We start from the raw sequence: 27344 nt of genomic DNA, 5'->3' as shown, positions 1-27344 counted from the left end.
CGCTGTTTTTCAAATAAAAAAGATTTACTTCCTTTTTAAAAAGTATATTGACTTTTTTTGACTAAAATAAAAGGAACAAAACAGAGAGATATAAAGAATTTTTAAAAATCCTCTCTCCTGGGCTCTTTTCCGGACACATTTCTTCTATGCATTTTAGTAGAAGGAAAAGGGAGAGATTGGTAGCAGAAAGCACAGCAGGTGGAAGGAGGCGTGTCCTGGGAGCAGAGGAGGGCAAAAGCAAGTCCCCAGAAGAGCACCGGTAATGGCCAACGGCCCCCCGCCCCACGGAAAGATACTGCACTTCTGTGGCCATTAGAGAAAGGCCCAGGAACACACAAAGAAAGAAGAGCTTCGGGGCCCAGGCCGGTGCTTGGACAAGTGACACGGGGGGCAGGGGGAGGTGAGCACCGCCGGCTCTGCGCGACCCCAAGGGGCAGGAGAGGGCGTGGCAAGGGCGTGGCGTCCCCCGGTGACGGAGGCCCCACGTGAACGGCCAGCGCCGACTGGCGCTCGCAGCGCTCTGACGGTACATCAAGCTGTCACTCACTGCCTTCTCGGTCCCTGCGGGAGTGCGGGCCGGGGGCGGCCCCCAAGAGTAGGAGGCGCGGGGGCAGCAGGTAAGGAACCCAGAGGGGGGTCCCCAGAGGTGGTGTTGGCGAGCGGACACAGCCTGCGGACCCCTCCCCGGGGATCCGGTTGCCCCGGGTTGGAGACCGCAGCCCCCATGCCCCCTGCGGCCTGGCGTTTGGCCACAGAAAACGGTAGGCCTTCTCTGGTGGCGGGCCGCGCGGCCCTGAGGCGGCTGCCTGCTTCTCGCCACACGGCAAGCTTTTCCGACACCCCCGCCCCGCCCACTTTCTTCTCGGGGTAGAAAATGGTGGTCGGTGCGGGGGCGGCTGAGGATGGGAGCGGGGGACGTTGGGTGGGGGTGGCCGGGGGTGGGAGATGCGGGGCTGAGAAGGGGCCGAGCGTCCGGATGCAGCAGCCCCCCTTCCCCCACCCTTACTCTCTGCAGGTCTGCGAGTCAAAGTGTCGCGGCGGCTCACTTGCAGCAAGAATCGGGAGGAGCAGGAGACCGTAAGGATAGGCCCAGGTCTGTGCGGGGGACAGTTGGGCTGTGGGGGGAACGTGTGGATAGCCCTAAGACCCCCCCAAATACTCCCCCCTACCCCGTCCTCCATTTTGGTGCCTGCAGAGACGTGGGCATGTATAGGCAGGGAAAATGGTGGGTTTTGGGCGAGGGAGGGGGGAGAGCTTGGACTGGGGGCCCCCTAGAGGGCATAAGGAGCCTCTCAGGTGGGAAAACGAAAATCTGAAGAGCCTTTACATCCGGGGCTGGAAGTCTTGAGAGGTGCTTAGTAGGGCCTCTGTCCTCGGTGCTGATCAGTCCACCCAGAAAATAGTTCCTTCTCTCTTTTGTCTCCTAGGAGCAATGGCGTCCAAAGAGGAACAAGCAGTAAAAAATCTCTACATGGAAAATGCCAACCAGGAGAATGAAAACAAGGATGAAAAGGGGCAGGATGCTAATAAAGGAGAGCCTTTCGCCCTCCCTTTGGAAGCTGGTGAATATTGTGTACCTAGAGGAAATCGTAGGAGGTTACGTGTTAGGCAGCCCATCCTGCAGTATAGATGGGACATGACTCAGAGGCTTGAAGAGCCACAGGCAAGGATGAGAGAAGAGAATATGGAAAGGATTGGGGAGGAGGTGAGGCAGCTGATGGAAAAGCTGAGGGAAAAGCAGTCGAGTCATAGTCTGCGGGCAGTTAGCACTGACCCCCCTCACCATGACCATCATGATGAGTTTTGCCTTATGCCTTGAATCCTGATGTTGTCCCTGAAGTTAGTAGGGAGACACACCTGCTTCCTAAACTTACATGTTTGTGACGTACCTTTGTTGTAAACCTTTTGGTGTTACTTGTTTCTTGTGGGTCTCCTATTACCAGCTTCTAATTGAATGTTGTGTTTCTGACCCAATCTGTAAGTTTCTGTCAGCAGGAAAGTTTTACCTATTGCATGGAGAGATGTTCTTTATATATTGTGACGTTAATAAAGCAGTTTAAAAAATCATTTTCTGTTTTTTTCCCTTAAAATCGTATATATTTTATATACGAATAGATAGTCTAAGGATATATAAAGTAAAAGTATCTCTTTACGGTAGAATTATGAATGATTTTTATTTTCTTATCTCTATTTTCTCGCTCTTTGCTTTTTTTACCTGCATTGGACAACTCCCAAATGATGCTGATTGGAGTACTAGATCTTCCCAACGTTTTCAGTATCACATCCACAGATAATTTATTGTGTTATTCACAGAGATGGAAAGCCATGTTCATTGTCTATCAGATTCATCCATTTAGAACTCTCAGAGGGCATCCTCATTTTCAGGATTTGAGGTCCTGGCAACCCACACATTATATCCTCCATGTACTTATTTTTTTCCTTTGGCCACGCTGCCCGGCTTGTGGGATCTTAGTTCCCAGACCAGGGATTGAACCTGGGCCACAGCAGTGAGAGCTCCAAGTCCTCACCACTGGACTGCCAGGGCACTCCCTCTATTTTCTCATTTTTCAAAACAACACATACTACTTAATGAAAGAGCTTGACAACCTGATAAAAGCAATGTGAGCACTTACTAAGAACGTCACAGAATCTTGGTTTTAGCTTACCTTGGTGTCTTATTTAGAAGTATAAACCTAATAATGATGAGACATACCTCTTTAAAAATCATTATGTTTATCAGCAAGATGAAGATAATAATCACCTCCCAAGGTTTTTGTGTGCACTTGAGGCAATAAGTTTGTAAGCTTTCTTTAAGCTCATTCCCAGTGGCATATGCATGACCCAACCCTGTAGATATTACCTTCAGCTATTTGGGGAAGTTCCCAAAGCCAGGTCTTCCCTATACTCACAAACAAGTCCAATAGGCTAAGGGGTAGGTAAGTCCATTCCTCTGTTGTTGTGCCCTATTCTCACCATCTCCACAGGTTGTTGATGTTCAGGAATCCTTAAGGTGAGAAAGTCCCACTATGTTTCTGGAATTCCCAATGAATTGAATCTTCACTCTGTTCTATAAACTGTGGATAAATCCCCTCTCCCCGTTTAGCTTCATGGAAAGACCTGGCCTGTCTGGGTCTTTCTTAGGTGTAGTTCTTTCCCAAGAAACCTCCATAATTCGTGAGACTATACAAGATGTGTGAGGGAACAGCTCACTTAAAATTTGAGACAGTGCCTCCTCACACCACCCCCGTGAAGCCTATGAATGTGAAAAATTATCCTATATTGAGTTGGTTGCCAGGAGATCATGTCAGTGAATTCAGTGGATACCCAAATGTGGAGATCTTTATGAGAAGACTGATTGGAGGACTCTTGGGTTTAAGTGTTCCAGTAGAACTTGGGGAAAAAAAGTTGCCTTGCAGTGTGTTAAGTAGGTGAAATACATATTATGCATATTATTTCTTTTTTTTTTTTTTTTTTTTTGCGGTAGGCGGGCCTCTCACTGTTGTGGCCTCTCCCCTTGCAGAGCACAGGCTCCGGACGCGCAGGCTCAGCAGCCATGGCTCACGGGCCCAGCCGCTCTGCGGCATGTGGGATCTTCCCAGACCGGGGCACGAACCCGTGTCCCCTGCATCGGCAGGCGGACTCTCAACCACTGCGCCACCAGGGAAGCCCGCATATTATTTCTTTTGTGGAAATAAACTTAGAATTCTAGAACAGAAGTTGGCAAACCACAGGCCATGAGCCAAATCTGGCCTACTGCTTATTTTTTTGGCCAATGAGCTAAGAATAAATTTTATGTTTTTTAATGGATGAAAAAAAATCAATAATATTTTGTGACATGTAGAAATCATATGAAATTCAAATTTTGGTGTCCATAAAGTTTAATTGGAATACAGACATGTTTATTAATTTACATATTATCTATGGCTGGTTTTGACCTACATTGGCCAATTGAGTAGTTGTGAAAGAAATGGTATGGCCCACCTGTAAAGCCTACATATTTATTATCTGGCCCTAACAGAAAAAGTTTGGTAACCCTGCTCTAGAATATAACATCACAATAGCACTTAGGAAACCAAAGGGAAAAGTGGCTAGGCGGGTAAAAATGACATGTAACACAGCAAATCACAGACATCATGAATCAGATGCCTAATCAATTTCAAAGCCCTCCTTCCTCCAGGTGCTTGAGACACAAGGTATTACATTCATGTGAGACAAAAGTTTATAGAGGGAAAGGCTAAAGTTGAAAAGACAGGAAAATTGATGAACTGAGAAGCTTATGCCCTACCAAACTTCTCACTCTTTTTCTCATTTTATTTTTTAGCCACGTCATGCGGGATCTTAGTTCCTGACCAGGGATCAAACCTGTGCCCCCTGCAGTGGAAGTGTAGAGTCTCAACCACTGGACTGCCAGGGAAGTCTCCCAGACTTACCGCTCTTGATTGCCAATATTTGCACCAGCTTCTATGGAAAACAGAAGCATTCTGGCTTTCCTGGCCTAAGGATATTCAGCATTTCCTTCATGAAAATAAATTGGAAGCTCATATGTGAGTGAATCCATGGTATACCTTGATAGGTTAGACATGCATATGCCCAGAAAAATGTACATCTCTTCGTATATAGGTAGATTCAAGGTGCCCTGTCAACCTCGGAGAATGATGAGTTTAGGATTCTAGTCTCTGGACAGAATGCTTTCTGCTAACCAGCTTCCCTTGGCTCTTAACAGAGTGTTTGGATCTGAAAGTGCATCTAAGGGAGTAGTATGTGAGTGGTCAGGCTCCATGTAAAATGCTTGGGCAACAAACAACCAGCAGAAAGTGAGCAAAAGACAATAAAGGAGCAGGGCATGAAGTTCCTTTGAGGAAAACAGCTATATCTAAGGTCTGGCTGCATTTGCCTGTTGACATCATTTCTATGTGTTGAGCATCCTTTTCTCCCTCACAGTGGCCATTCTCCACAAAAGAGATAGACAAATTCTTCCCATAAATGCCTAAAAAATGTAGCAAAGAGAAGGCAGTGAGATTAGAGAGTGTTCCCTTTGTTATCAAAGAAAAACGGTGTTCAAGAAAGTTTTGAGATGTAGATATGGATTGGGTCATTGGAGCTTTAGCACATCATACATATCTAGTAGATATCTGATGAATGAAAAACTGAGTAAGTATAGATTTAGTGATATTCAGCAAATGATAAACAAGGATACATATTTGAATCCTTATGTATTTCTAACAAAATTGAAATAATAATGCAGATAATATAACAGTTGAATACAAATAATTGCTGATTTTTTTTCTTTAAAAATCCAATTCTGGGCTTCCCTGGTGGCACAGTGGTTGAGAATCTGCCTGCTAATGCAGGGGACACAGGTTCGAGCCCTGGTCTGGGAGGATCCCACATGCCACGGAGCAACTAGGCCCATGAGCCACAACTACTGAGCCTGTGCGTCTGGAGCCTGTGCTCTGCAACAAGAGAGGCCGCAATAGTGAGAGGCCCGCGCACCGCGATGAAGAGTGGCCCCCGCTTGCCACAACTAGAGAAAGCCCTCGCACAGAAATGAAGACCCAACACAGCAAAAATTAATTAATTAATTAATAAACTCCTACTCCCAACATCTTCTTTAAAAAACAAAAAAACAAAAAAATCCAATTCTATTGAAGGAAATTCAGAAAATAAACTTAAGGGCCACCTTGTGACCAAAGAAAGCAATGCAGTTTGAATTTTCTAGCCAGAGGAAGAGTGCACAGACACGGGACTCTTCCAGGGAGTCGAGATACATAGGAAATGCACTTTGGTTAGAAGTGAAATAAAGCCTTCAAAATTAACCATCACGTGAGACATCAAGCCACATTTATGCTTCAAATGAAAATAGAGTAACAGGGACTGGATTTACTTCCCTAACTAAAACAACTAAAATCAGGACAAAATATATAAAATAACAATTTTCAGTTGCTGAACATCAGACAGTGGAGGGAAAAGTTCTCTGAGGGAGGGGAAACAACATGAGCCTTCGGATTGCCCCCAACTGTATATTGTAGGATTTATAATATGTGGGAGTAAAATGTATGTCAATAGTAGCACAAAGGCCAGGAGATAGGGGATGGAAGTACACAATTTTAAAGTTCTTATTCTATACCTTAATATCACTTGAAGGTAGGTTCTGAAATGTTAAAAATGTATATTACCAACATATGAGATAAAATGGAATCTTAAGAATATCCAATCAAAAAAATGTTGGAGGGAAAAGAAAACAAAGAACAGATGGGACAAATGTAAACAAATTGCAAGATACTTGATTAAAACCCAAACATGTCAATACCAATAATCACATTAATGTAAATGGTCTAAAGACCTCAATTATAAAGCAGACATTGTCAGATTGTATAGAAAAGCAAGACACAAATATATACTGCCTATAAGAAACTTAATTTAAATTTAAAGATACAAACTGATTACAAGTAAAAGAATAGAAAAAGATGTACAATCTTAACACCAGTCAGAACAAAGCTTGAGTGACTATATTGATATCAGTTACAATAAATTTCAGAGAAAAGAATAATACCAGGGAAATTATGGTCATAGAATGTCATTACATAATTTTAAGTGGTGAGTTTGTCAAGAGGACAAAACAATCATAAACATTCATATATTGCAGTGCTTCAAAATACATGAAGCCCAAATTGATAGAACTACAAGGATAAACAGACAAATCCACAATTACAGTCACCTTCTCTAAAATATTGATAGAACAAGTAGACAGAAAATCAGCAAGTACAACACTATGAACCAATTCACCTAGTTGACAATTGTAGAACTTGCCACCAACAACAATAGAATGTATATTTGTTTCACATGCACGTGGAATATTTACCAAGATTGTCCATATTCAGGACCATAAAATAAGCCTCAATAATGTTAACAGGATTCAAATCATAACATGTATGCTATTTTGAGCACAATGGAATTAAACGAGGAGCTAATGACAGAAAGATCTCTGAAAAATCCCCAAATATTTAAATTAACATGAAATAATATAGATCTAAATAACTCAAAGAAGAAAATAAAAGGGAAATTATATTTTGAACTGAGTGAAAATGAAAACTCAACATATAATAATTTGTGGGATGTGGCAAAAGTAGCACTCAGGGAATTTTATAGTATAAACATTTATATTAGAATAGAAGAAAGGCCTATAGTTGTTAAGTAAATGGAAATTTCATTTAAAACACTTCCTCTGAAGAAAACTATAGGTCGAGATGGCTTTACTGGTAATTCTACCAAACATTTAAGGATGACATAACACCAATTATATGACAAATCCTTAGAAAACTGAAGAGGATGGAATACTTCCCAACTCATCCTACAAGGGTAGAATTACCCAGATAACTAACCAGACAATTATATTACAAGGAAAGATAACTACAAATCAATCTCCTTCATGGACATATATGTAAAAATTCTTGACAAAACTTTAGTAAAATCTAATTCAATTATATATAAAAATTACAGTACACCATCATCAAGTAAGGTTTATCCCAAGGATTCAAGGCAAGGTTAATATTTGAAAATCATAATTCACCATATTGACATAAAAGAGAAACAAACATATGATCATCTCAAGGGAGAATGAAAAAAACATTTGCTAAAATTTTAAAATCTCTTACTGATTAAAATACTCAGCAACCAGGTATAGAAGAGAACTTCCTCAACCTGATACAATACATCTATGAAAAACCTACATAATGATGTGTGCCTAAAGGCTAAATGTTTTCCCCCTAAGGTAAGAAACAAGGCAAAAATGGACACTTTCACAAATTAGATTCAACTCTGTATTAGAAGTTCTAGCTAGTACAATAAGATAAAAAAGAGAAATAAAAGTCATACAGAGGGCTTCCCTGGTGGTGCAGTGGTTGGGGGTCCGCCTGCCGATGCAGGGGATGCAGGTTCATGCCCCGGTCCGGGAGGATCCCACATGCTGCGAAGTGGCTGGGCCCGTGAGCCATGGCTGCTGAGCCTGTGCGTCCAGAGCCGGTGCTCCGCAACGGGAGAGGCCACAACAGTGAGAGGCCCGTGTACCGCAAAAAAAAAAAAAAAAAAAGTCATACAGATTGCAAAAGCAAAAAATAGAAAAATCTTTATTCATAGAAAACATGATAGTCCATGTAGAAAATACTATGTAATATACAAAAACTGCTAGAGCTAATAAGTGAGTTTAGAAAGGTTGCAGGATAAAAGATCAGTATACAAATTTAGTTGTATTTCTAGTTTTCTGAGACTGCTGTTAACAAATAACCATAAACTTGGTGACTTTAAAAAAACTGAGAAATTTATTCTCTCACAGTTCAGTACACCAGATGTCCAAATCAAAGTGTCAGTAATGCTAAGTTCTCTCTGAAGGCTCTAGGGAAAAATGCTTTCTTACCTTTTCCAGCTCTGGTGGCCCTAGGCATTCCTTGGCTTGTGGCCCATCCTAATTCAATATGCTCTCATCTCAATTCTTAATTAACTATGTCTGCAAAGACCCTATTTTCAAATAAGGTCAAATTCTGAAGTGCTGGGTGAACATGAATTTTAAGGAAAAATATTCAGCTCTCTGCAAGTAATGAATAGCCAGAATAAAATTTAAAACATGTCATTTACAGTAATATCAGAAATATGAATTATTTAGGGATAAATTTGACAAAAGATGTGTAAGATCTGCACACTGAAAACTATAAAACATTCATGACATAAATTAAATCACAACAGTTTTTAACAGAAACTGACAATCTGATTCTAAAATTTACATTAAAAAATCCAAAGGACTGAGAATAGTCCAAACAACTTTGAGAAGAGAAACATTTTGGAAAACTTTCACTACCTTATTGCAAGAGTTATAATAATGGTGCCATAATCAAAACAGTGTGGTATCAGCATAAATATAGACAAATTGATCAATGGAACAGAATAGTCAAGAAATAGATTCACACATATAAGCTTTTGACAAAGATTCCAAGGCAATTTGATGGTGGAATAGACACTCTTTTTGATAATTGGTGTTGGAACAACTAGTTCCAATTGAACCTTTATTAGTGATCATGATCATGATCACCATCATTATCATCATAATTAGAATAACTTTATCTCACATCATATAAAAAGTTGAGTCAAACTGTGTCAAAGACCTAAATGTAAGGTAAAACATAAAATTTCTAGAAAAAAAATAGGAGAAACTCTTAGGGACTTTGAGTTTGTAAAAAATTTGAAATTAGAATTCAAAAAAACAAACTCTAACAGAAAACAGATCAATATATTGGACCTCATCAAAATGTATCCTTTCTCGTCAAAAGACATTTTGATTCTCAGAGATGGATAGAGACAGATTGTTAGAAATCCTAAGAACTCTCTCTACAACAATAAATAAGGACACAGGCTAAGAGAGTACAAGTGTCTTGCCATACATCTTAGAAGCTGTAGGACCATAGCCAGACCTGAGCTGGATTCAACTTTATTAAACAGCAAAAATCTGACCTGCAGACTTCCAGTTCTGGATAAGATAGAGCCACACCATCCCTTCTGCACCTTTCATCTTACAACTGAAAAACCATAGATATATCACAACAAAAAGCATAGGAAAACACTGGAAGATAGAAAGATGAAGATGGACTGCCCAGAGATCTTGGGTTCCAAAGGAACTCAAGAAAAGTTTATTAAACTTTGACCAATGGGTCAAAGAAGAAATCACAAGAGAACTTGGAAAATATCTGAGACAAATGAAAATGACACATCATACCAAAATTTATGGGAGGCGGTGAAAGCAGAGTTTAGAGGGAAACTTATAGCTATGAACACTTACATTAAAAAAGAAAAAAGATCTCACATGAAAAGCTGACTTTACATATCAAGGAAGTAGAAAAAAATAGCAAATTAAACCTAAAGCTATTAAAAGGAATGAAATAATAAAGATTAGAGCAGAGACAAATATAATAGATAATAGAAAAGCTATAGAGAAAAAAAATGAAACCAAGAGTTAGTTCTTCAAAAAGATCAACAAAATTGAAAAATCTTTAGCTAGGTTGAGTAGGGAAAAAGAATATCTATGTACCTAAAATTAACTTACAGAGGGGACATTACTACTAGTTTTACAGATATAAAAAGATTAAAAGAGAGGACTGTGAACAACTGTATGTCAACAAATTGGATAACCTGGATGAAATAGACAAATTCCTAGAAATACACAACCTACCAGGACTGAATACTAAAGAAATATAAAATGTGAGCAGAACAGTAATGAGTAAGGAGATTGAATCAATAATCAAAAAGTTCTCAACAAAGAAAAGCCCAGAACAGGATGGTGTCACTGGTAAATTATACCAAATACTTAAAGAAGAACTAACACCAGTCTTTTTCAAATGCTTCCAAAAAATTTGGAATACTTTATAACTCATTCTGTCAAGCCAGCTGCATCTTAATACTAAATCCAGACAAAGACACTACAAGAAGTGAAAACTACAGACTAATATCCCATATGAATATTAATTCCAAAGTACTAGCAAATGGAATTCAGCAGTGCATTAGAATGATTATACACCACGACCAAGTGGGCTTTATTCCTGGATGTAAGTATTGTTCAACATATAAAAATATATTAATGTAATAAACCACATTAAGAGAAGGAAGGAAAGAATACATGATTATCTCAATTGTTGCAGGAAAAACATTTGACAAAATTCAACACTCTTTCATGATAAAAACACTCAACAAACTAAGAATAGAAGGAAACTACCTCAACATAGTAAATGCTTTCTATGAAAAGCCCACAACTAACACCACACTTAGTGGTGAAAAATTGAAAGCTTTTCCTTTGAGATCAGAAATGAGAGAAGGAAGTCACCTTCATCACTTCTACTCAGTATAGTACTGGAAGGCATAGCCCAAGCAATTAGGTGAGAAAAAATTCCATGCTCTATTGGAAAGGAAGAAGTAAATATCTCTGTTCACAGATGACATGATCCTATAGGTTGAAAACCCTAAAGAGTCCTCAATAAAACTGTTAGAACTAAGAAATGAATTCAGCAAAGTTGCAGATAAATCAATGCATAAAAATTGGTTGTGTTTCTATACACCAACTGTGAACAATCTGAAAAGGAAATTAAGGGAATAATTTTTTTACGATAGCATCAAAAAGAATAAAATATTTTGGTATAAATTTAAGCAAGAGTGAAAAGCACTTTTACACTGAAAATTGCAAAACACAAATAAACGGGAAGACATCTTGTGTTTGTGGAATTGAAGACAGTATTGTTAAGATGTCAATACTAGTCAAAACAATTTACAGGATTCAGTGCAACCCCTATCAAAATCCCAACGATGTTTTACTCAGGTATAGAAAAATCTATTTTAAAATTCATATGAGGACTTCCCTGGTGGCGTGGTGGTTAAGAGTCTGCCTGCCGATGCAGGGAACACGGGTTCAATCCCTCGTCCAGGAAGATCCAACATGTCGTGGAGCAACTAAGCCCATGCGCCAAACTACTGAGCCTGTGCTCTTGAGCCTGTGAGCCACAATTACTGAGCCCATGTGCCACAACTACTGAAGCCCGCATGCCTAGAGCCCACGCTCCACAACAAGAGAAGCCACCGCAATGAGAAGCCAGTGCACCACAACAAAGAGTAGCCCCTGCTCTCTGCAACTAGAGAAAGCCCGAGCGCAGCAACAAAGACCCAACGCAGCCAAAAATAAATTAAAAAAAAATTCATATGGAATCTCAAGGGACCCTAAATAGCCAAAACAACCTTGAAATTGAAGAACAAGTTTGGAGGACTCACACTTCCTGATTACAAAACTTACCATAAAGCTACAGTAATCAAACAGTGTAATTCTGGCATAAAGACACATATAGACCAATGGAATAGAATAGAGTGCCCCACAGGGAGATTAGCTCGGTGCTCTGTGACTGCCTGGAGGGGTGGGATGGGGAGGGTGGGAGGGAGGGAGATGCATGAGGGAAGGGATGTGGGAACAGATGTATATGTATGACTGATTCACTTTGTTATAAAGCAGAAACTAATTTAAAAAATTAAAGAAAAAAAAAAGAATAGAGTGCCCCAAAATAACTCTCACATATAAGTCAAATGAATTTTGACAAGAATGCCAAGATCATTCAATGGGGAAAGACTTCATGCCAGTCACTAAGACTAGAGTCCTGGCAATGCCTATGTGCTTCTTTTCCTAAGACACTGACAAATTGGACACAATAAATTTATTGCTTTCCTCCCTTTGATTTTAGCGATTTTATTACATGTCCTGAGTTCATAATTTACTTAGCCAATGACCCTGGTTTATGTGTTGCTCTCTGCCAAAAGGTGTACACCTCTATACTCCTATGCCTAAAGGGAAATCTTATAGAGGTTACTACAGTACTATTAATGCCATTATAAAAATTAATGGAGATTATTGCTTTCCTCAGGGGACAACTACCTCCTAGACCGCTCCTCAACCACCTAGGAAGAGGACCTCCCACTCTCTAGCACTTTATCCTACTCCCCCACTCCAACTTTCCACCACTATCTCCTGTCTTACGTCTCTGACCATGAACACAACTACCCCTTCTCCTTGGCTATAAATACCACTAACTTTTTCTATATGTCTTACTAAACTATCAGTTTGTACACTCCAACAACATAACTACTGAACTTGTCACCAAGATTTTTTTGTCATAAAATATATAATTCATATTTATAACACTTTTCAAGTCTACCAAAAATATTGTTAGAGACCCTGAAAACTTCAGATCTGTTTTCTTGGCTAATGCCATATAAATAGGGAATTTGGTTATGGCTGGCCTACAAAGACTCCTCATTCTTCTATTTGTTTTCCTTCTGTTAATTCTCACAATAAAATGTTTTCTATGCTGTTTAGGGCAACTTATTCCCTACTCTCTGTAAATATCCTGTACTATTTTGGCCATCAAATATCCCAAATAACTGAACTTAAAACAGGTGTCAAGACATCAAGGGGGTAAATTGTAATATATTTTTTTTGTAAAAATGCCTTTTATTCATTTGCGTGACAGTGTGTTGTGCACTGCCATCAAAAGGATCTTTAAATCTTATAAAGCCATAAAGAAAAATGAACTCAAACCGTATTAAAAAAATGAACTCAAAATGGACCCAAGACCTAAATATATGAGCCAAAACTTTAAAACTCTTAGAAGAAAACAAAGTGATAAATCTTCATGTCCTTGGATTTGACAGTGGATTCTTAGATATGACATTAAAGGCATGAACAACAAAAGAAAAACAGATACATTGCACTTCATAAAAATTTAAAAGTTTTGCGAATCACAAGACAGTATCAAGAAAGTGAAGACAATCCACATAATGGGAGAAAATATTTGGAAATCATATATTTGATAAGTATCCAGAGTATATGAAGAATTCCTACAATTCAACAACAAAAAGACAACCCAATTAAAAATGGGCAAAGGGGCTTCCCTGGTGGCGCAGTGGTTGAGAGTCCGCCTGCCAATGCAGGGGATGCGGGTTCGTGCCCCGGTCCGGGAAGATGCCACATGCCGCAGGGCGGCTGGGCCCATGAGCCATGGCCGCTGGGCCTGCACGTCCGGAGCCCGTGCTCTGCAGCAGGAGAGGCCACGACAGTGAGAGGCCCGCGTGCTGCAAAAAAAAAAAAAAAAAGGGCAAAGGAGTTGAATATATATTTCTCTAAAGAAGATATATAAATATCCAATAAACACATGATAAGATGCTCAATATCATTAGTCATTAGGAAAATGCAAATCAAAGACACTTCTCACACACTAGGATTATAAAAATTAAAAATGGAAATTAACAATTGCTTTGGAGAATGTGGAGAAATTGGAACCCTCATACATTGCTGGTAGGAATGCAAAATGTTGCAGCCACTGTGGAAAACAGTTTGGCAGTTCCCCAAATAGTTAGATATAGAATTACCATATGACCCAGCAATTCCATTCCTAGGCATATACCCAGGACAAATAAAAACATACATCCACATAAAAACTTATAGACAAATGTTTAAGGCAACACTATTCACAATAGTCAAAAGGTGGAAACAACCCAGATATCCATCAATGTTTGAATGGATAAACAAAATATGATATAGACATACAATGAAATATTATTCAGCCATAAAAAGGAATGAAATACTGTACATGCTACAATGTGAATGAACCTTGAAAACATTATGCTAAGTGAAAGAAGCCAGGCACAAATGGTCAAATATTGAATGATTCCATTTATATGAAATATCCAAAGTAGATAATTCCATAGAGGCAGAAGGTAGATTAGTTGTTGCTAGGTACTAGGGGAAGAGGAGAATTGGGAGTGACTGCTTAATGGGTATGGAGTTGATGAAAATGTTTTGGAACTAGATAGAGGTGATAGATTCACAACATCATGAATGTACTATATGCCAGAGTTGTACACTTTAAAATGGCTAATTGTTTTGTTAATTTCTCCTAAGAAATAGACATAGTCTTATTTGAAAAAAAAGATGTGTATGAAAATATATTTTCTAGGCCAGTTGACCTCCTCCCCCTTTTTTTTTATTATTACCCCTTTAAGCATCTAATGAAAGCAATGGATCCTATCCTAGGCAAATGTACACACCCAGTAAAAATGTGTATACCCTACCACCCCACACACATGCACATTATTTTGAACATAATTCCAGGGGTTTCTTTAGTTAAGAATGCCTGAACCCAAGGAGTAAGTGCTCTCCCTCTAACATAGCTCAGCTGCTATTTGTCTCTTCTCCTTCCTGTCTCATTCCCAAGTAGCTCCTTCTTCTTCTGTCTTTTCTCTACCTCATAGCTTCTGCTTCTTCATGATGTCAACCTGCTCATGTATCAGGGTTTCTGAGGCTCCTAGGGTACAACTCTTCTTTTCATAAGTCTACATACTCTACTACCTTCTAAGCATATGCTACCTTGCATATTATTTCAGGTGGTCCACAGACTTCCTCAGCTGAAAACACCTGGTCTAGGTCAATCAGTATGGTCAGCCTGTCAGAGTTCCTTAGACACTGGTCTAAATCTGGCTGCGAAAGCACCAGGGTGGGTGTGGACTGGCAGGCAGCAACTCTTCAGCGTGGCTAGGCTCCTCCTAGGTGCCCTGGAGGTAGAGATAATAGAGTTGAAAGACCCAGCAGGCTGCATCTCCTTAGTTAGGTGGTAAGCAGTAGACAGGGTCAAGGAAGTTTCCACCTGGGCACTGGGAATAAGGGTAGACAGCAAGCAGGTCTGGAGGCTCTCCCCCAACAATCACTTCTACAGGCTTTATGGAAACCCTCTGCTGCAGGGGTCTAGAAGGGATCTGTTTTGGTTTCCGGTTGTCAGAACAGCATTCCCATCTCTGCTGGAGTTGCATAATCTCTGTGGGAATTTGGGGGATGGAGGGAAGGAGCCAAAAGCATTTATTGAAGTCACCACCTTGGTCACCTCTCCATGTATATTTTTGGGTAAGCAACAGTCAGGTGCCTGAATGCAAAGGATGAGAGGCTCTGAAAGGTGAGAAGGGGTCGGGACACCATATTCCTCCCCTCTTGATAGGGCAAGGAAGATCAGACCATGTCGGCACCCCTCAGATCCTCAGCTGCCTTGCCGCACAGCTAAACCTCTGAATGAAAATAGCCATGGACCAAATTTTCAAGACTGATATTGTGTTAGCCATCATGTTCCAGCAAGTGCACTTACCACTCAGCTGTTGTTTGGGAACATTAAATACATGTATTTTCGGTAGAACATGACAGAACCAGCTATTTATGAAAACTTAAGGAATTCTTTTATAAGTAGACAATCAAATCCATTTTCTAGTAAAAATTAATATTAGGAACTTAAGTTGCTCTCACAATTTGGGGATGTTGGGTTTTTCCTCTACCTTAAACATGTTCTTTTTCCCAAATGAAAATAGCTTTATTTAACTTTTTGCTTATAAAAATAACGCACAGTGAGGGAAATAAGTTAAATAAAACTGAAAAAAATTATTTAGAAGAAAATAAAATCCCTATTTCAACTACCTGCTTCCCTACCTACCAATGCACCCTGTACCTATTATGTGAAGGTCTGGAAGTCAGGAGTGAGCACCAGTGTCAGAGTGGAGAAGTAGATGGAGGGGGTAGGCGCTTTGAGATCAAACGAGAGAAAGAAAGAAATTCCTCAGAGATGGATCAGTGGGGCCAGTAGCCCTGGGAGAAGACGCAGCCCCTGATAAGACAGAAGAACAAATACATACCACAGGAAGAAGGGGCCCCATTTGACCTCTGGGATTAGCCACAATCAAAATGAGTGACAGGGCCTCAAGCGGTCAGGGGAGGTTACTGAAGAAGGGTGAGGTGGGAGGGGGCCAATGAAGGGAAGAAGTGGGCTGACTCCTGAGGAACTTCCTACAGGAGGGAGAACTAGGGACCTGAGCCCACTGGTGACGTTTCCTTCATGTGATCGGGAGCCAACGCGTGCAGAAGTCCCTCTCTTCCAGATATCAGCTCCCTATTTCCGTGGAGGAAGATAGATTTCAGACTGATGGACCAAGGGGACAACTGCCCTATAGCCCCACAAGGTCGCAGGTCGGTACTAGCCGGAGTGGGGAAGGGGACACCTGAGGTAGGGGTAACAGACAGAGGCTACACAGGATCTGGTCTGCTTTCCAGATGTCACCCTCCTCCCACCCTTATTTGTTTTGGCGCAGAAAATTGTGTGAGTATTGGGGGAGAGGTCTGGGTACCATCTCTTATTTCCCCGGATAAGTACTGGCTTATGGCAGCAAGAAATGTGAGAAGGAGGCATCTCCCTGAGATGGTCACAAATTCACTGTCTCCTGTGGACACCTGGGGTGGGGGTGGCAGAAGGCAAAGACCAGAGCAGGTCCAGGACTAGATTCTCTCTACCCCTTCCCTGATGCCCATACATTTGGTGCAAGAGATGGAGGGCTTGGTGGGAGGAGATGGAGAGGGGTCAGAGGATAAGAATGGGTACCAGTTGGGATCTCTTAGGAGGCAGGTTATCAGGGGACATCTGACAGAGGGAAAAGGCTAGCGGAGGGGGATGGAGAGGAAATGGCCTGATCCTTCCAGGGTGGAGGGAGGAGGGCAACGTCTGTGAACCCAGGATGGGGAGGGCAAACCCCCTTGCCAAGGGGCCAGGCCTGCTTGTCTCCACCTTTGTCCTTTTTGCAGGGGGGGATGTGGGGGGAGGGGAATGAGGGGGAAGGGAGCAGGAGAGGTGCTACAGAGGAGGGGGACTGAAGTTCAGTCTGGAGACCAGTTCCCTATAGGGCAAGAGTGACTCCTGAACTAGGGAGAGTCAAGAGGAGGTAACATGGACCAAAAGTTTTAATGAGTTTGGAAATAATTTGTCTCTTGCATTGCAGGAAAATGTGGTCTTTCTGTGTATGTGGAAAGGGAAGGGGTAGCAGGAATGCTCTGGACATTTCTGCCATGCTCCCTGACTCTACCATCACCGTTTTCAGAATGAGTGATGGGCTCGTTCTATCTGGGTGCCCTGGGGTGAGGGTTTGGAAGGTAGAGACCTGAGCAAAGCTGGATATGCCTTCTGAACATCACTGTCCTGAACCTCACAAGGAAAAGTGAGATAGAAATTTGGAAGGAAGATTGGGAAACATAGAAACACTTTGGAAATAATCTCTCTCTGCCATTTCTCAGTGGTTAAAAAAAAGGAGGCTGTTAGGGAGGAGCTGTACAGGGGGATCAGAGAAGCAAGGGAAAGGGCAAGGGTATGGCAGGAGCTGGAAAAGTATTGACAGCTAGAGTCGGAAAAGAATCAATATCCTCATTGCCACTCATTCACTTCTCAATCCCTCATTCACCATCTGTCTCCTGTCTCTCTACAGGTCTTTGGGTCTGTGGTTGTAGGCACCAACCCAGACAAGGAAAGGAAAGACCTGCAGTATCAGTGCAGGTCAATGGAAGAGGGCAACTGCCCCAGGACCCCTGGGAGTAGGAGTGACTAAAGCCTGAGCAGAAGTTGGGGAGTTCACTACCTGCCACCCCTCCTCCAAGCCTCCCTATTCCGGTCTCAGAATACATGGTCTCTGTCAGGACCCTAAGGGAACCTGGTGCTTTATGGCTGGTGAAGACAGTGGGGAGAACAAGGAAGTGAGAGTTGGCAGGTGTGGCATCTGTGAAGTCCTTGAAGATAACAGAGTATCTCTAATATCTGAGAACTGGCCATTGTCTGGTTGTATCTGCAGTTCTACAAGTCTTACAACTGTAGACAAGGGGAAAAAGAAATTGGCCAGGTTTCTTGCGGGTCAGTCTAAGTTGGGACCACCCAGTTAAAATTGTTACTGGCATAGCCAAGGCCAGAGCAAAGTTTAGGGACAAATCTGCTCTTATACACTTGTCAGCACAGCCCACTTAAATGTAGGGAGAAGCACCTGTGGAAGTGTCTGCAAGGTGGGCTCATGTTAGCATGTGTGCCAACCTTGCATACACTGGGAAAGAAAGGAGAAAATGTATGGGCAGAACCTGTATTTCAGCACCTAAGTCCTCAGTCTCCTTTGTCTCCTAGGACAGGCAAAGGAGGGCAAATCTCAACATGGAGAAGGTCTACAGAGAAAATGAAGGAAAGCCAGAAAATGAAGGAAACCCAATGAGGGAAAGTCAAAAGATGCACTAGATACAGAAGATGAAGGAAAGTCAGATGAGGAAGAAAAGCCAGAAGTGGAGGGGAAGTCAGAACATAAGCAGGAGCTCCAGAATGAGGGACGGCCAGAAGACGAGGGACAACCAGAAGACGAGGGGAAGCAAGAAAAGCAGGGCAAGTCTGAAGCTGAGGGAAAACCACACGGTGATGGCAAGCTTGAATCCCAGGCAAAGCCAGAGAGTCAGCCGCGGGCTGCCGAAAAGCGCGCGGTTGAAGACTATGTGCCCCATAAAGCAAAAAGAAAAATGGACAGGGGGACGGACGATTCCCCCAAGGACTATCAGGACAACTTACAGGAAGGCATCTGGGCAGTGAGGAGATGATGAGAGAATGTGCAGATATGTCAAGGGCTCAGGAAGAGTTAAGGAAAAGACAGAAAATGGGTGGTTTTCATTGGATGCAAACAGATGTACAGGATCCATTCACCCCAAGGGGCCAACGGGGTGTCAGGGGAATGAGGGGCGGAGGTAGGGGCCAGAGGGGCTTACATGATATCCCATATCTTTAATGCCTTTGGCCTTCAATGCTGACTCCTCTGATGGGAATGTCGCTGACCCTGCTTTCCCTGGCAGGCATTTGCCATGCTATGTGCTTTAACCTTAAGCTGATACTTTGCTTTAGGTGTCACTCTCGTTACCAGCAGCCTTTTGATCCAACTACAGTGCTCTCTGTGTTTCAGTAGGGGATTTTCACCCACGTGCATGGAGAGATGTTCATGGTACACTGTAAAATAACAATAAAGAAAAACACCAGTTTTCAGAACCGCATATACAGCATCCGCCCGTTTTTGAAAAAATAAAACAAAAAAGTTACACAATACATCCATGTACAGGGAAAACTGAAACTGAGTAGACCAAAAGCAAAATAATGGTTTTCTCTGGGTGCTGGTGGTAGAGATTATCCTCTCACCTGTACTTTTCCTCCTAAAATACACAGATTACTTTTTTCATAAAATAAATAATAAAATATTTGAAACATAGGAAAATACCAAGCAATCAAAGCAACTGCTCAGTGAGTTTATGAAGGTAGTGGAGACACTTAAAATTCCTGTTGTCAGGATGTGAAATGATGCGTAAAACACATTATCTCTGGGACTCGCAGCTGGAGGAATCAACCTGGCAGTTATTACAGAAGCACTGCCGTAGGGAACAGTCTTCTCATCAGTGAATTGGGGATAAAGCTTGCCTTCCAGGGCTGTGGAGATCAGATGAGATGCTGAGTGTGTGAACTGTGTTAGGCTGGTTCCTACCCTCTCCCCTGCACTAGCAGGACCAGAAACCCATCAAATGTTTGGGAGAGGGCTGAGGGAGCTCTCACATGTGTCCATAAATAAATCCAGATAGCTGAAAGGTGGGTGTCACTCTCCCCCAGGTAATGCTGTGTCTGAAGGACACTCTCCCCCTTCTCATGTGTCCTGTACTATCCTAAGGGCCCCACTGCTGCTGGTAAGCTGAAGTCCTCAAGGTAACAAAGCCCCTTTGATTTCCCTGGAGTCTCTAGTGAGTTACACCCCACTATGTTCCCTACTGAACTATGGAGAAGGTCCCCCTTCTCACGTTATAGTTTTATTAATCCTGACATGAAATGTGCAAAAATGCTTTGTAAAATCTTAATTAATGCATTTTCAGGCATTATAATTAGCCCACTAGACTTGCCCTATTCAAAGCAAATAATTTATCTTATTCATTTTGGTACCTACAACACATGATAGAAGCTTAAAAATCAATACATTAATTATTGAGTCAGAAGGCCTCAATTCTTGGCCCAGTTCTGTCCCTGATTGAATACATAACCTTGAGCTCGTAATTTCATTTTTTAGCAATTGAAACTTGCCACTCCAAAAGGAACACAGCAAGAGAGGGATTATACCACAATCCATTGTTAAATAATTTTAACATTGGATATAGTAGTGTTTCTCAAAGTTTGCTAGCTACTGCATCGAAAACACCTACCTTGTTGAAAATGCAGAATCCTGGCTCCCGCCTCAGATCCAATGTATCAGAATCTCTTTTGACTTTTCCTCAAAATGTCTCTGTGTACATAAGTCCATGCCACTCTTTCACTTCGTCCCAGCTTACCCTTCCCCCTCCCCGTGTCCTCAAGTCCATTCTCTTCGTCTGTGTCTTTATTCCTGTCCTGCCCCTAGGTTCTTCAGAACCTTTTTTTTTTTTTTTTAGATTCCATATATATGTATTAGCATATGGTATTTTAGATAGCTGGTGGGAAGCAGCCGCATAGCACAGGGAGATCAGTTCGGTGCTTTGTGACCACCTAGAGGGGTGGGATAGGGAGGGTGGGAGGCAGACACAAGAGGGAGGAGATATGGGGATATATGTATAGGTATAGCTGATTCACTTTGTTATACAGCAGAAACTAACACACCATTGTAAAGCAATTATACTCTAATAAAGTTGTTAAAAAATGTCTCTGTGTAGGTATCCTTTGTTTTTAGCTCATTTTTATTTTTATGGATATATGTATTAAATTTTAAAATCCAATAGTGTAAAATAATATATTATTAAAAACTGCAGTCTGCCTCATCATTCCACATTCTCTGTCCAGAAGCAACTACCATAAATGTTTTTGATTTCTTCCGGTATTTACCTCCATATTTCAGAAGAATATGCTTATGCTGCTATTTCTTTCTCTTTTAAAAATTAATTTAATTTACTTATTTATGGCTGGGTTGGGTCTTTGTTGCTGCGTGTGGGCTTTCTCTAGTTGCGGCACGTGGGCTTCTCATTGTGGTGGCTTCTCTTGTTGTGGAGCACGGGCTCCAGACATGTGGGCTTCAGTAGTTGTGGCGTGCACGCTCAGTAGTTGTGGCTCATGGGCTTAGTTCCTCCACGGCATGTGGGATCTTCCCTGACCAGGGCTCGAACCCATTTCCCCCGCATTGGCAGGCAGATTCTTAACCACTGTGCCACCAGGGAAGTCCTGCTATTTCTTTTTTCAACACCTTTATTGAAATATAATTCACATATCACAACATTCACTCTTTTTTCACAAAAATTCACCCTCTTAAAGTGCACAATTGAGTGGTTTTCAGTATATTAACAGAGTTCTGAAACCATCACCATTATTCAGTTACGGGACATTTTTATTGCCCTAAAAAGAAAGCTCATACCCGTTAGCACATAATGGTGCTCCCAGTCCCTCCTCTCCCTGGCAACTGGCAAACACTGATCTGCTTTCTGTCTCTATGGATTTGCCTATTCTAGACATTTCATAGAAATGGAATCATACAGTACATGGCCTCTGTTGTCTAGCTTCTTTCATGTAGCATACTGTTTTCAAGGTCCGTCCACATCCATATCAGTACTGAACATTCGTGTACATTTTCTTTTGTCTTTTAAAATAAACTCTATTGAAAAGTCAAAATATAAAATTTTAAAGTACAGAAATGATGGTTCTGCCTTACTTTATTACGTAGATAACCTCAGAGCATGCTGATGATTATGTCCAAAGTTGCTTTAACTTCATTTGAATGCTTTGATTCATTTTATGAAGAGGTACTGTTATATATTTGTTTTGTTTCTGATTCAAAAAAAACACAGGTATGTAGTATTTGATACACTAGTTAATCATTTCTGCTGGAAGAAGCAAAGTATTTTTTTCCATTTTTTCTTTTTCTAATTAATTTTTTTACCAGTTTTGTTGAGACGTAATTGACATACATCACTGTATACATTTAAGGTATACAGCATAACGGCTTGAGTTACATATATTGTGAAGTGATTACTACAATAATTTTAGTTAACACCCATGATCTCATATAGGTACAATAAAAAGAAAAAGAAAAACATTTTTCTCCTTGTGATGAGAACTCAAGATTTACTCTCTTAACAAATTTCATATATATCATAAAGCAGTGTTAACTTTTTGCATGTAAATATGTTTTCAATTTTCTTGAGTATACACCTAGGAGTGAAACTGCTGGTTCATGTGGTAACTCTAACTTTTTGAGGACCTGCCAAACTGTTTCCAAAGCAACTGTGCCATATGACAATCCTATCAGCAGTGTACGCGGGCTCCGATTTCTCCACATTCTCACCAACGCTTGTCATTGCCTGTATTTTTTCTTATAGCCATCTTAGTGGGTATGAAGTGGAATCCCACTGTGGCCTTGATTTGCATTTGCTTGATGGCTAATGACGCTGAGCATCTTTTCATGTGCTTATTGGCCATTTGTATATCTTCTTTGGGGAAATGTGTATTCAAGTCCTTTACCCATTTTTAAATTAGGTTGATTGTCTTTTTATTGTTGAGTTGTAACAGTTCTTTGTTTATTCTGGATGCAAGTTCCTTATCAGACATATGACTTAACAACTGCTATTTCTTGACTTGTTTAGTTATTACCTATTGACTTTCTGATATGATACTTGAGTAGTACTCTCTCACCATCATAATCACCACTATCATAATCACTTGCCTCCCAATATAGTTTTCCCACATATAAAGTGTATTTTAACAAGAATTCCAGTGATTCTGTTGCTTAACTCTAAGGACCATCTGTGTGTTTGTCAGGTTAGGCTAAGCTTATGATAGGATAGCTACTAACCCCAAAACATCAGTGGCTTAACACAATAAAGGTTTATTTCTCACACTTCATGAGAATTGGGGATGGAGAGGTTCTGCTCCCCCTAGTTTCCCAGAGATCAAAACTAATCATGATACCACTGCAGCAGAGGAAAAGAATACACGGAGATCTCACACACCTTTTTCTACACTGTGGCCTAGAAGTGATGTAAATCATCACTGTTCACAGTCCATTTTTTCATATTTCTAGCTCTTTTAATTTTGACAGGCAATTTTGAGAGAGGTGTTATTGTGCCTTCGATATAGGTGACTAAACTGAGGCTCAAAGAGTATATGTGATTTATACAAGGTTACATACCTGTAAGGGGAAGAGCCTAGATTGGAACCTAAGGATTTGAATTTTATCTTCACCTTATTGCCCAGCCAATCCTTTAGGATGTCTGAATAGTAGTAATGGTTCTTCGGATGACAGACCTAAAGAGCAAGGCTCACAGTGGCATTTCTTCTTCCACCATTAATGCCTTAAAAAGGCATTTAATGCCAGTTCACAGCTTGACTGCCTTAGTACCCAAATCAGATGCTGTGCCTACAACACATGAGGGTATTCAAACAGGTGGTAACACCTGTTTTCTCCTGAGTTGGAGGACCACATACCTTTGTAAGCTCCCTTTGCCTGCTGTCTCCTGTACTTCTGGGACTGGGCTGAATCAAACATCAGAAGCACGGCATCAGGCAGATACAGAACTGAATTCACCACAAAACCACTAAAATAGGCCCAGGCACAACCAAGGCCCTTCTGGGAGTCTGAGCAAGGTTGTTTGGGGTTATTGTCCAACTGCATCACCATCACTATTGTTCTGGGTGCTACTTCACTGAACTCTGAGAGAAGGGTTCAACCCTTCTACTTTAAATTCAAAATTATCTGGTCAGTCCTAGTTTGTAGCTGAAAATGAGAAATTCTTTACATGTTTAGGCTATGGAGTTTTATTTCCATCTCTATAAAATTCTCCTTCATACCTCAAAGGGAAAGAGGACAGGAAAAAAATGAAAAGCTTTATGACTGACAATTTATGAGTTCCCATCATTCCAATGATAGGAATAGTCTCCAGACTATTTAACCTTTCACCTGTTCACCTTGAGCCAACAGACAATGGCCAGTGTTGCTAAAGACAGCCATATAATAAGGAATATCTACCTTGCTTCTCCCTCACTATCCTCCCAGACACAAGAATATTTTTGGGATAATGAGAGAAATGTTTCTGAAATAGGCCCCAACTCCCTGTCCAGTGCAAGGCACAAGAGCAAAAGAGATTGTACTGCTTATGGGAACCAAAAGGAACTTTAAATCAAATGCTATATTTAAGTTGTAAAATGAACAACGCAAATTTTGGTTTCAGCTCCAAATGGAGAGCTGAAAAGAATGCTACTCACACTTACAACAGGAAAAAATGTTGGATAAATGCAAAATAACATTTTGCATTTTTAAATATTTATTTATTTGGCTGTGCTGGGTCTTAGTTCGGCATGCAGTATCTAGTTCCCTGACCAAGGATCAAACCTGGGCCCCCTGCACTGGGAGCATGGAGTCTTAACCACTGGACCACCAGGAAAGTCCCCAAAATAACAAATCTTCTTAAAACCTTTAGAGAACTGAGGTCACAGGGCAAATGATTATCCCAAAATCTAGAGACTCCTGTAGGGAGAAATAGGACCCAAGCATTTGCTTATCTGGAATAGATACCACCAATCACCATGTAGACCAGTAGGAAAATTCAGCTTGAAATTTCTAATGAATTTCTAAAGACTGAAGGCTAGCATGAGAGTGTTCAGTCCCCGAAGTCCACAGACATAAAGAGCTTGCACTCTCTTTCAAGCTTTAATCCAGAAACCCCACTAGGTGTTCTCAGGGAAGATCAGGGAGAATTTGAGAGAGCTTTCCCCATAAGGCCAGCTAAGAGAGCGAGATAGCAGTCACTGCTGAAATTCCAACCAGACCTATCTCCCCTAGTAAACTAAAGACTTAATCTGCAGGGAAACGGACAACAAAACCCATATCCTAAAGTCACTGGTAGAAACCCACTGCAGCTAGGAAAGGGAAAGAGAAAAACAAAAAATTCTATGAGGGGAGGCTTAGCATTATACCTGGAGGAGAGGCATGAACACATGTGAAGATTACACCACCAAAACTCAGGTTCACAGTGGTTGCTTAAGATGAAGACCCAATCAGAACAACAGAGAGTGCTCGTCCCTGCCCTCAACACCACACTAACAAACACTGAGTAAAAATAACAGTGGAGAACAGCTAGAAACAGATTCTTTTTGGGGAGAAATACAAAGGGAAACTGCAAAACCAAGTGGAAAGACTCAGAGCCAAATAGGAAGAAAACATCAAACTCAGCCCAACTTCTAACTAGATTAATGCAAACTTCACACTAAAAGCTTTGTAGGAATGACAGGCTCATCTCCAATAATAAACTCCATTTATCTCAGTAATTACTGTCTTATACAAATCCAGTTTCCAAGTAAAAATTATTAGAAATACAAAAAGGAAAGAAAATAAAACATTCTGAAGAGGCAAAGCAATAATCAGAAATGACACAGATCTTGACACCATCAGACAGGAAATTAAAAATAACTATGGTCGGTGTTCCACTTCTGGCAAGGCAATATGAGGAACTCTGAGGAACCATTTCCCAGTGAAATTGTTAAAAGTTATTCTCCTAAAATACAATCATTTAAATTGTTTGGAAATGGTCCTAAGGGCATACAGCAAGTGAAGAAACGTTTTTAAAAGAGAATCTACTATAACAATAAGAACTATGAGAATCTGTGGCATTTGAACCAAGATTCTTTTCCTGCCTTCCCACTTCCAGCTTAGCATGATGGAAGCTCCACTCCAGAAGGGTGCAGTCAAAAACACAGGTCTCCTTCTCCCCCAGATCACATCTGAAGGGTCACAGTATCTTCCCAGGAGAGACAAAACTTCTCATCCTGCCTTGAGTTGACTGTTGCTCAGGCTAAGTTCCAAGTGAGTGCAGCTGAAAGGTGGGAGCTCCCTCTGCTCCTCCCCCATTCATCATAAGGAGGCTCTACCTTCAGCATAGTGTGCTAAGAATACTGGGGACTCAATTTCCTGGGAGAGGCAAGCCAGGAAGACCTGAAGGAACTGCCCATCCTGAGGCAAGTGTACAGCTCCTATAGTAGCAGTGTCACTCAGAGAGAACTGTGCTACTGTCACCATCCTTAGCTCCAGAGCCTTGTATCAGAGATTTTCCCAGGGGGAGAGGCAGGCCTTAAAACAGAGAGCTCCAAAACTCTTTCCAAAGGAACTGACTTCATTTGTCACACATTGTTCAGTGTGAACTTGAAGGCTAAAGGTGCTATAAAAAATGGAGGTTGTAGTGAATAACAATTAAGAGGAGGTCAGTAGATTCATTAGAGATATAAGCTAAATGTTAGGCCAGCTAGTCTACCAGAGAATTAGGAAAAGAGACAGCTAAGTAGAGTCTTCTTGGAGTCCAAACAAATGTCAAACAATGACCTCAAAAACTATATCTGAGGGCTTCCCTGGTGGCGCAGTGGTTGGGAGTCTGCCTGCCGATGCAGGGGACACGGGTTCATGTCCCGGTCCAGGGGGATCCCACATGCCGCAGAGCGGCTGGGCCCATGAGCCATGGCTGCTGAGCCTGCGTGTCTGGAGCCTGTGCTCCACAACGGGAAAGGCCACAGCAGTGAGAGGCCCATGTACCGCAAAAAATAACAAAACAAAAAAACAAACAAAAAAACCCTATATCTGAAAAGGAGCCCAAATTTAATCCCATGAATCTGTGGAGCAACTTATGCCCCAGTGTATTGTCAAAAACAATAAAGCAATCAACCAGTCAAGTATGTTCAGGTAAGGAGACAGTAAAGAGAGGACTGCCAAAACCACTGTCATCCCAGAGTGACTATGGGCATACCAATACTGTACGCTCTGAGTATCAACATAGAGGCATCATATAGCAGGGAGGAAATAGACATGATTGAAATGATTCAGCCAGTCCCTAAAATACAAGCAAATAACAACAAAAATAAGCCCCAGAGAGAGAGAGGATCAGTACTCAGAGTTGCTAAAATATATTATCTGAAAAA

General features: G+C 41.2%; 2 protein-coding genes across 2 annotated transcripts; both read left to right on the top strand.

Annotated features, from left to right (window-relative positions):
* The first annotated feature begins 510 nt into the window (after window positions 1-510).
* Window positions 511-2064, top strand: LOC308608916 (protein BEX1). The gene is made up of 3 exons (XM_081222272.1): window positions 511-617; window positions 1016-1093; window positions 1428-2064. Exon 3 carries the CDS (start codon window positions 1433-1435, stop codon window positions 1817-1819), a length of 387 nt encoding a protein of 128 aa, XP_081078398.1. The 5' UTR covers window positions 511-617; window positions 1016-1093; window positions 1428-1432; the 3' UTR covers window positions 1820-2064.
* Window positions 2065-17982: 15918 nt separating this feature from the next.
* On the top strand, window positions 17983-19361 carry TCEAL5 (transcription elongation factor A like 5). Its single transcript, XM_081222252.1, is given in 4 exon segments — window positions 17983-18138; window positions 18540-18609; window positions 18612-18968; window positions 18971-19361. Coding segments are annotated over 3 exon segments (612 nt in total). The 5' UTR covers window positions 17983-18138; window positions 18540-18566; the 3' UTR covers window positions 19183-19361.
* The last annotated feature ends 7983 nt before the right edge of the window (window positions 19362-27344 follow it).

The sequence above is a fragment of the Mesoplodon bidens genome (genome assembly GCF_964165515.1).
Source record: "Mesoplodon bidens genome assembly, chromosome: X".
Taxonomy (NCBI): domain Eukaryota; kingdom Metazoa; phylum Chordata; class Mammalia; order Artiodactyla; family Ziphiidae; genus Mesoplodon; species Mesoplodon bidens.
This window is presented reverse-complemented; position numbering and strand designations above follow the sequence as displayed.